Genomic DNA, 10,529 nt, shown 5'->3' with positions numbered 1-10,529 from the left:
CTCTTTGCTAGGAAGAAGTATACTTGATATTTTCTTTTAATCACAGTTATATTCTTTATTCATTAGTATTTATGGTAGGAGAAGTACCAGAAGTACAACTTTCCAGATTTCCTGAAAAAGAATGGGTTAAAATAAGAGAAGTTAACATACTTTATTTTTACTTTAAAGTTTAGGATAGCTTTGTCTTTCCTCTTAAATTTTTTATGTAGGTCTAGGTACTTTTCATCAGCCCATGCTGCTAGAGGACTCTGTTAAGGAAGAAAACTTATTTGTAAACTGTCATCTTAAATATATTTTTGCTAATTTGATTATTCATTCATCAAACATTGATAAGAAAAAAGCTGATACATAGAATGAAGATCAGAGAGAACTTTTTACATCTGCAATGAAGTTCTCTCTGCAAGTGACAGTTGCCACCTGCACATCTGTTCAAAAGCGCCTATTTGGTCTCTAACTGCAACCTTTAAGCTGTTACCTTTGAGTCTGCTAACAGCATTTTTTTGTCAGAGCAATTTAGAAATGGGATGAAATTGTGGGGGTGTTTTGTTTAGGTCACTGGATTTTCTGTCAGCGAAAGCAAGTTGTGAGAAACATCTGCTTATCAAGTGTTGTTACTTCATTGCTAAAAATGTTGTATATTGGAAAGTTGAGCTTCACGAGACAAACAGTGTTGTAAGACCTACACTATGTAAACTCTGATTAAACTGCAAATACAAGAGACAGTCATCAACTTCCACTTATCCAGGCTGTAGGTAACTCAGGCACATTTATTCCAGTGTTCCATGGTTCCAATATATTCCTACTGGAATATATGCTGTTCATGTGAAGACCTACTATGCCAGATCCTGAAAAAAGCACCCCTGCCCTCAGTAAAAAGTGGTTTGCAGGTTTTTGGAAAATGTTACTCATTTATTAAGACAACAATTCAGGTTTCATTTGTACGCATATCCTAGCTTTCTTTTATCCAGTTTATCCTTCCCTTCCTCACTGTATTCCAGAGATGAGAATTCGTAAAAAAGCCATACCTCTTTTCTTGAGTGACTCCTGGATATACATGTGCATGAATTCAATGCCGAACATTTCCTGTTGCACCTCCTCTTCTGTATCCTCACATGGAGGGAGTGTTACCTCTAACTCCAGTGGATTGTCTCTGAAGTTGACAAATCTGACAGTTCACCAGAAAAAGGTTATTCTTGCAATAGGTTTTGTCCAGAGAGAACAACTCTTTTGAAACTGAACTAAAATTCCTCAAACAGTATTTTGAGCAAAATAAAGTAAGTCTTTTCTTACACTAAACTCACCACTATGTTAGAAGTATTAAGTAAGCTAATCTGCCTTATAATAACAGTAGCTGATAGTGGTGGGAGAAAACATTGCAGTCCTCATCGTTTTGTCTTTGTGTTTTCACCCCACTGTCAGCCTTACTGAGCTTCCACAAACAGATGAGTGGATGAGAACAAGTGCGAATGCCTACACCCTCCCAACTTTGCAAGGCAAGAGCCAGCCCTGTCTCGCTCTGTTCTTCATCCACCCCTGGGCCTGTGCTTGTATGTATTTGTTTAAAGAGGTGCTGCTGCTTCTAAAACATCTGACAACAGGAATTGTCTTACTGGGTTAGATGTGATTTATTTAGTTTAACATCCAGTAATTCAAATGAAAATACGAACAGGAAAGTTTCTGTCACAGTATACGGAAAAATATTTCTAATTCTACCAATTGAAAATTTACATCCATTCTTTTTTATTTACCAAATCAATTACAGGAAATCTTCATGCATATCCTTATACCTAATCCTTTTTGTTTAATTCTGAATGCTTGACTTCTCAGTGCCAAGGTTCTACTTTTTGTCATTTTTATCTTTGTTACATATTTTTCCCCTAGCTCTTGGCTTTCAAGAGTGATATAAAAAGCCAGTTGGAAGTGGGCATTTGGACATTTCAGAAATGAGAAAATGTATTACGATCATCTTTTTCATTTGGGACTGAAACTATCACAGCTTACTTCTTTATATGAGTTGTGCTACACAAAGCTTTCTTGACCAGATTCTCAACTGTTGTGAATCTGTGTAGTTATGCTGTTTTACACGGTATTGTGTCCCTCTGTATAACTGTGAGCATGCCTCTTCCACTTCCTTAATATCACTCTATGATACAAAACTCAAGGGATGCTTTAAAACTTTTCTAGTATTTTTATTTATATTACTGTTGCTTTTTCTTACCTCAGATTTGTCATGTCCTTCAGACAAGCTGGAATATCCTTAAGTTTGTTGTTGCTAAGAACAAGAGTACTAAGATTTTTCATATTACCAATGGTTTCTGGCAAAGAGTTTATCTCATTCCTTTGGAGCCATAAAGTGTGGAGATTTTTCATTCTGTAAAATAGGTATTTGTGCAATCAATCAAGATTTAGAAAATCAATCTTATCAATCATTAATATAAAGCATTGATTATTTTTTTACAGCCCCATAGAGGACTCTCATAAAGAATATAACAGTTCTCAAAGGAAACCCCATATCCAGGATAATTGCCTAACCTCTGCTCAAAAGTGTCATTGGCAAGAAATACTTAACTTGATAGTTGATGCTGAATTTTTTGAATGGAGATTCCAGCTCATCCAAAATACCACATAACAGCTGATAAGTTTGAAGTGAGGTTAATATTAAAACAATATTCTGAAGTAGGATTTAATAATTAGAATTTCAGTGCAACAGAATTAAGGCCAAGGTGTGACCTTTAAGCTCTGTTTACCTGTCAATTGAATCAGGAAGCTCCTGGAGTTTATTTCCCCCCGTATCTAACCATTCTAGATTTGGCATGTTGAGAAGAGCTGAAGGGATGGTAGTAAACTGATTCATGCATAAATCTATGTGCGAAAGCTTCTTTAAATCACTGAGCTGAAAAGAAAGGGAAAAATTAATGCAAGTTTGTATAGCTGTTCCATTACAACAGTGCTGTAACATTGTTGACTGAAAAAACAAAACAAAACAATTTTAAAACATTACAACACATTCAGTACTTCGTAAATACAGAATGTTTTCTGACTTACATTAACTGATACTACCTAACAATTACAGTTCTTACCTGGAAGGCAGATAGGTTCAAAACTGATCAGGCAGAAGAACTTTATCTCCCACCTCACAATGAGTGCTGTAATTACTGAGAACTGAATGCCAGGACTACAATGCGGATATACCCTAAGCCTTGAAAAGAAAAGGAATTTTAAAGACACCACTGTCCTTAATATTTCATATTCCATGCAATATGCCAGTTTTCATTAGTCAAATATTTAGATTTTTATGGATCAGATTGCATGGACTATTCTGGAGTGAACTGAGACATCTTCCATGTTGTGAAGTCTACTACTATGGCAAGGCGTTCTAAAAATTAAACATAGCATCATTCAGTATTGCAGCACTTGAGTCCTTTGGTGAATCATGCTTTCAGGTGCTTTTACAATGTTCAAGTGATGCAAAGATGTTTTATTGCAAATCTGGTCCAGCTGTCTAAACACTGAATGCCACTCACATACATATAACCAAAGCTTCACGGTGTTCACATCACTGTGGTCTCTATAGGACAGAACTAGAGCTTTGCTATGAGCTGTTAATTTAAAAGCTATCACTGTACATTGCGCCATATAACCTGTATCCACGTACATTTTGTAAATTCTAGATTCTGATTGTGTATATTTTCATTTTAAGATTTGTTGTTAGACTCTAGACTCTCAATTTTGCCAGACACTGATTCTGATTGTTGTCAACTATTGCTGCCACTGTTTTTTAAAATAAGTTAAACCAAGTAAATACGGTTACATGCTTGTCATCTCTATCTAAGAGGCTAATACGTAGGGATGCAGGTCTCTGACACATTTAGGTCAGTCCAAATTAAAGCTTGCTAGTAGGCGAGCAATTATTTTGCTTCTCTCTTAATTGCTTTCAACATCTCAGAACATTTGTTAAAGTCTCTGTGCACAGGCAGTTGTGTAAATCACACAAACCCTTTTCATAGCTAGCAGCTCTGGTAAAGATGTTTACAGCTGTGTCCTGGCATATAGTTTGAATTTGTATTCTCAGCCATAAAAGTGAACTTTGCTGTGCTAAGGCATCAGATTCTCAGTGTGGTAAATCAGTGAAGATCTTCAGCTTAAACAAATTAACAGCAAGTGTATCACTGCCCCATAATTTATCTGGACAAAATAAAGATTGGCTCCTTCAACTACACGAGCATATGTATGTCCTTCTCATGTGGCTTCAGTTGGACTAGTCATAGTATTGTTCATGTGTGTGTTTCTGTGGAGTAGCTGTGAAATTAGAATATCAAAGCAAATCTGAAAACATGGAGTGCAACATTTAATGATAATTGGTTTGGGATAAATTAAAAATATGCATTGAACAAAACTAAGCAAAACAAAACAGTCTGTCACAACCTGAGGAGGAAGATCACAGATACTCCTGTTGACAGCCAGTTCCAATCTTTCCAGACTGATGCAGTTACTTATTTCCTTAGGAACAGACTTTATTCTATTATAACTGAGAAGCAGCTCTTGGAGGTTAGTCAGCTGTCCTGCAGAGAACACAAATGAGAAATGATAAATGTTCACATTTGTTCTGTAAGAAATACAGTATTATTTGTTCAGTGTTATACTGTTATAAAAGTGCTCTGTGTTCTCACTAAAAAAAAAGATTCACTGAAATTCAAATAGTAGGACTTCAGGACTCTTTAGTCCAGAATTGCACTTGAGTGCTACAAAAAGCCCCTTATGAACAGAGACTACTCACACTATGGACTCAGATCATGAGGCCTGTTTTTCAATATCACTTTTCTAGTTGCATTCTAATGTCACCAGCTTTTTTCTCATGTGTCACTTTCATAAAGGTGTATCTCCTCCATCCAGCCATTTTTTTTAATTTATAGGGAATCCATGGTCTTAAGATCTTTATGTCAATGTCAGATTGAAATTGTCTGTTTTCTAACTACCCAATAGGATTGTTAGGTGGGCAAAGTGCACCAAAATGGCATGTTTGTGTGCGATTGATTTTCTTAGAAATGCAGCTTAAAATAAAAGAAAGCACAGCTCACCAATTTCTTTAGGTACACTTTCAATTGAGTTCCGGGATAGATCCAGAACAAGAAGATTGTGAAATCTTCCAATGAACTGAGGTATTTTCTGCAAACTAGTTCTATGAAGCTGCCATTCCTGGAGATGGACTAGTTTCAATAAGCACGAAGGTAGTGTCTAAGACAAGAAATATGAACCAGAAGAAATTCAGCTTAGTATACAGCAAGAATATAGGCTCAGGTAGAAGTTTTATTTGAAACAGTAGCAGTCTTGTAATTAAAAAAAAAAAAAACAAAAGGTGATAAAAAAGGAAATCTTTCCTTATTCTCAAGCTATAATGTAACATTCCGATATGAACACCATGAATGTGCGTCATTCAGACCACAGATTTAACCTGCCCACTTTTTTCTCCCTGGATTTAGAGATGTGCACTACTGTCATTGCTTGAAAAGCCTCGGGCTTCCTTTTGTTTCTTTTTTTTTTTAAACGAAGCCAATATAACTGAAGATGAAACTGCTCTAAGTAGCTTTTGCATTCAAATGGTGGTCTAAATTGTATTTCCTATTGTTAAGAAAAACGGTGAGTGGCTGAGAGCGGAAGAGCCGAGTGAAGAGGAAGTGAGTGTAAGAAGAGTGAGTGTAAAGTTGTAAATTGTATTTTTTCAGTGCATCAGTCATTCAACCCAAACAACATCCTATCAACACTACCTTCCACTCTTCTTCCTCTATCCTTAAAATTGCTCTTCCATCTTCATAAATAACTTTTTCTTTAAGCTTTGCTAAAGCGGCTCTCTCCTCCCAGACAAGCAGTAGCCTACAAGGGAAAGAATATCTGTCAGTGGTGCAACAATGAATACAGGCAATAATTACTGTTCATTCTATTTTTCTGGAACAAAAAGACAGTAGCCTTTTGGATGTCAAACAACATTCATTACATCTGGATGCTAAATATACTGTCAATATGAGAGAAGATAAGAACATAAAGTAATGCTTGGATGAATCATTTATAGGAATTCTGTTTTACGGTTCTTCAAATTTACATTTGTAAGACATAACTTCATTCACTTTAATCATGTTGCAGGAGGTCAACAGAATCTGAAGTCATGTGGAATTAAGTTCCAAAGCCATTATTTTTGAAGCAGTCTCCTAAAAAGAAAGCCTTTAGTTCCACCAAATCTAAGTGCAATCAAACAAGGTTAATTAGCTAGGGGTTCTTTTAGCTTGATTTCGAAAGGGGGCTTAAGCAAGAATTATGAAAATTAGGCTAATTCTCTTTCTTTCTGCTTGTATTTTCCATTAGTAACTTTCAAATTTGTTATTTCAATTCAAGCACATCTGACAAATTAGGGAGAGTTCCAAAAATAGAATGCTAAGTTTCTTTACATTTCATGAAAATACTGGCCAGACAGCAGACCAATGCCTCTACTGAGAAGAAAGTATAACAAATTAAATCTCCACTAGTTAGAATATCCACGAGAGAGGATTTTAATATCTGAATTTAGGGGATTTAGTATATATATGCTAATATTTTTACCACAAAACACAGTTCTTGGTTTGACCTGACCATATTGCTAGATTCTAACCAGTGGGAATTCTGGTGGAGTAATGACTGAAGAGTTAGACTCTGGACAAGTTTGAAAAGACCAGTTATAGTCTTCTGAAATGTAAGATATGGTCTAGCTTTTCACATACTTAAAGATCTACAATTTACCTACCTTCCTGCAGACCTCTGTCTGAATTCCTTTTCTTTCTGTAATTCTTCATTTATCTTGTGTATTCTCACTTCCCAAAGTGTCTTCACAGCCGTGAATGTTCCAATGCAAACTGCAGTTTCAGTCATGATCCTTACATGTTCAGATTCAGTCACAGGAATCTGACTGTGAATTTCAGGCTCGATGCATCAGTGCATGTATCAGCTACTAGATGGGGACAGTGATGTGAAAACTAAAATACTGCAATACCCACTTGATTATACTATTACATTTAGTTAATGTAGAGAACTGACAGAATTTTACCAACAGCTTTCTCTTTATAAAAGTAGATAATTGCACCTGATTAAATTTTCTTATAATAAGAAATGGTATTCTTGCAGTCTCTCTACATTTCTTAGTGAACAAGTGCTTCTCTCAGTTCCTTCCAATGGTAGGCTGAGTACTGACCATAATTATTAAATGCAGATATGAGCATTCATTCCCTTCTCGGGAATAAATTAAGCTGTTACCTGCAATTTAAGGCAGTTAAATCCTGGTAGCTGCATCCTGGCAGCTATCTGGTATAAATACTTGTAACTAAAGAAGTTTTGCACTTTAGAGAAACCAAACTGTTGCTGGAAATAAATTCGTATACTTTATTTCCATTAATTTTCTTCATAGTCTTACTCATTATATTTTATAGTTAGTAATGCCTAACCTTTAAGAAAAGGCTTTTTAAATTCTTCAGATCTCTCTTTGAATCTTGTTATAGCCCTGCTGAGTGTCAGGATCTGCATTTAAAAAAAAATATTCAGCCTTAAGTTTTGAAGTCATCTATTCCTTAGTGAGATAATGAATACATATTTTCCTGAACAGCAGCAAAGTAGGATACTCAGTCATCCTAATCAGTGTATCCCTTTAAAAAGCGTTATTATTGCCATTATTGCAGTCATTTGGGGAAAGTGTTTTTTTTTTTTTTTTAAATAAAGTAGTCAGGATACTGATATTCACATAAGCTTAGAAAGCTAAACTTCATGCCAAAAGCGGTGTACTCTGATGGTCTGAATGCTCTCCTTCAAACCCATTACCCTACTAATATTTGTAGGAAGAATTAAAAAAAACATATTGCATATCCATTCAAACTAAAAAAATGAGGGTAACTTTCTTCCAAGCAAGCAGGTAGATAACAACAAAAGTGGAATTTAAGGACTTTTCATACATATATTTCCCTACAATAATTGCTGCATAATACTTATTACAATAATTGTCTTTTAGAGCAATCTTTTATGTCATATTTATTCCGTTTGTGTGGCATGGATAAGCCACAATTGCTTAGTGAACATTTTTGTGTTCAGACTGTCAATCATTATGTTTACCACATCTTTTGCTAACATAGTTATTTGTAAAGCCTGATTATACTGAAATCGCTTAATTACAAGTGTATAGGCAAATAACAAGAAATGTAAATTGTCAGCATTGCTTCCTGTTGTAAACACAGCATAAAAATCAAATTATAATGGAAGAATCTGGTCAAATACATTAATATTGAGCATTCTCAACTGTTCTCTGTTAAGTAAAAATGGCAGGATTTGACAGGTGACACAAATGGCAACTGCAGTGTGGCACAATGCAGTCAGGCACTTGGGCTCTTTAGGAGGGATTGAATTTTTTCCTATAGAGAGAGGATTGTAACCTCTTTCCCTTCCCCACATAAATGTGATCACATATACTAGTTTGAAGGATTAACTTCTCTTTCAGAGGTCTTCAAAGTAATTACCTATCCCATTCCTCATCCCAACAGTAATAACTAAGACATTGTATGAGGTTTTTTGCTCTGATTAGTGGTTACAATTTAAATCACCTATTTTTCAGGATTAAACTTCTACTGAGATTAACTGATTTACCTGATCTATTATTTCTTGTTGTTTAGAGATATTCTTGAACTGTAAGCCTTTTTAAGCAGAAAACTAGAAATCTTTTTATATAAATAGTGCAGAAAAGAGACGTTTGTTAATACTTGCACTACTAAAATCAATATCAGACTATACAGTTAAATCAATACTTATTTTTAGCAAAGCTTACACTGGGCAATTCTCTTTTGCTGTGGAAAGCATACTATTCAATAAATATTGCTTTGGAACCATGAAATATGAAAGAGGGCCTAAGTATATGACTTTGTTTTCAAGAAGATTTAATTATATAAGTACAGGACCACCATCAAAAGCTTCTTGTTCTTAGATCCTATTATTTATCAGGAAAATAACAGCCACAATAATCATGCCAAGCATGGCCATAAAACAACTGCAAATTTAGTCCCAAGTAATCAGATCTCCCAATAACTTCACCTCCAAGTATTTGAAAGAGTTTAACGACTTACCTCAATTATTTGGTGTTTTCAAGTATTTTCTGTAATTCATTGTCTTCTGAGCAAGAGCAGAGATTAATTATTAATCTTGTCTGTACTACCAAAACCATCTAGAACTCTCACTCAGACTCCAACGCAATGTCAGTATAGTTCTAATTTTAACCTATGCTGAGAATAGAAGGTATCACATGAGGCACTTCTGTAAAACCCCGAAGCATTTACCACTCCTAACGTCTTCCCAGTTTGCTGAACGTGACTGGACTCCCATAAACTCCTGGATTCCCATTAACAAGAGTTACAAATTTTGAACAAAAGAACAAAGGACTATTTGTTATGCTACACAATAAAAAATAAGCTAGTTTTGAATTCAAAATTACAATTACTTGATTTACTCTAGTAATGTTTCTTTGCAAGATAACTGAGCTTCAAAGTGCTATGAAACAGCAGCACTGGCTAAGTAGACTAGAAAAAGTATTACATCACTAAGTAATTTACTTTACATGAACTTTTGTTCATGCTGAAGAATTCTCTTGTTGAAGAATTTTAGTGCAAATTATCAAAGTCCAGACAGAAAAGTAATCTTTATCAGGATGTGCAGAGGGGTTTTTACTCACCCTCTTTTCATGCTTCCACTCATGAAACATTTTTAACAGTCTATTTCTTCAAAGAGCCCTTGGAGAAGATAAAAGGAGAACAACTGTGTCAGAATCTTTTCTTTCAATCAAATGGAAGGAGAGACAGCAAAAATCACAGATCTCTGTTTGGGCAGAAGCCATTTAAAAAGACAGTAACTGCTTTAGCTTTCAATCTTCTAAAACCTAATTACTTCGTTTCAATTAAAAACTTAACTACTTAATTTCTTCCCTCTTAAAAGAGGCAGATAATTATAGCTAGGGGAAAAAAAAAAATCTTTCCTTTTATTGGAGTTTTGAGAGACAAAAAATTTCAAGCTCCTTGTGTGAGCAAAATTATTCTCTCTCAAATACTTCAAAATCACTTTATTGCTTCCTATCACACACATTTCCTCAATTTATTTTCTTCATGGTCATCAAATTAAAAAAATATATGATTCAGGCTAAACCCTTACCACAACAATATACTTGTAGGAAAGTAGCTATTAGGCTGTGTCCCTTTGGTAGTCTTGAGTGCAGTAGGTTCTTTAAGATAAGAATAGAAGTTTAAGTCACCTGTATAGGACTGCCTGCATAAAATTCACAAATAAAACCAGTATTACTACAATTCTTTGTGGCTTTATTTTTTTTTTTTATTAGGAATAAATAAATCTGATAAAAATGAAATGGATGATAAGCACAATATATTAGTCAAACTTTGCAAGAAATGACCTCTATATAAAAGACCCTTAAACCACAGTAGAAATGTAAATAGCACCTTCCATGTATGCTCCCATGCTCCCTC

General features: G+C 34.9%; 1 protein-coding gene across 3 annotated transcripts; it reads right to left on the bottom strand.

The window, feature by feature from the left end:
* Positions 1 to 34: 34 nt before the first annotated feature.
* On the bottom strand, positions 35 to 10,361 carry LRRC39 (leucine rich repeat containing 39). 3 transcript variants are annotated; one of them, XM_033000418.2, is made up of 11 exons: positions 10,201 to 10,361; positions 9,728 to 9,785; positions 9,126 to 9,171; positions 6,773 to 6,976; positions 5,766 to 5,871; positions 5,079 to 5,235; positions 4,426 to 4,562; positions 2,748 to 2,893; positions 2,219 to 2,371; positions 1,026 to 1,165; positions 35 to 111 (listed from the first exon to the last, which is right to left on the bottom strand). In XM_033000418.2, the coding sequence occupies exons 4-11, from the start codon at positions 6,895 to 6,897 to the stop codon at positions 56 to 58; spliced, it is 1,020 nt and encodes a 339-aa protein (XP_032856309.2). In that variant the 5' UTR covers positions 6,898 to 6,976; positions 9,126 to 9,171; positions 9,728 to 9,785; positions 10,201 to 10,361; the 3' UTR covers positions 35 to 55. The 3 variants fall into 3 exon arrangements, with proteins under 3 accessions (XP_032856309.2, XP_032856310.2, XP_032856311.2); XM_033000419.2 differs by lacking the exons at positions 9,728 to 9,785; positions 10,201 to 10,361 and having other exon boundaries at positions 9,126 to 9,374; XM_033000420.2 differs by lacking the exons at positions 9,126 to 9,171; positions 9,728 to 9,785; positions 10,201 to 10,361 and adding an exon at positions 7,467 to 8,675.
* Between the last annotated feature and the right edge of the window lie 168 nt (positions 10,362 to 10,529).

The sequence above is a fragment of the Tyto alba genome, unplaced genomic scaffold (assembly GCF_018691265.1).
Source record: "Tyto alba isolate M040663 unplaced genomic scaffold, T.alba_DEE_v4.0 Super-Scaffold_1000006, whole genome shotgun sequence".
NCBI lineage: Eukaryota > Metazoa > Chordata > Aves > Strigiformes > Tytonidae > Tyto > Tyto alba.
The sequence above is the reverse complement of the archived record's forward strand: the minus strand, read 5'-3'. Positions and strand labels throughout refer to the sequence as shown.

Excerpts from the sequence above, each read along its gene's own strand:
- LRRC39 (XM_033000418.2), bottom strand. The coding sequence starts at position 6,897 with ATGACTGAAACTGCAGTTTGCATTGGAACATTCACGGCTGTGAAGACA. Across the intron at positions 2,894-4,425 it reads TCTGTGATCTTCCTCCTCAG|CTCAGTGATTTAAAGAAGCT; the intron begins GTTGTGACAGAC and ends CTTTCTTTTCAG. Across the intron at positions 112-1,025 it reads GGAGTCACTCAAGAAAAGAG|GAAATCTGGAAAGTTGTACT; the intron begins GTATGGCTTTTT and ends ATTCTTTTTCAG.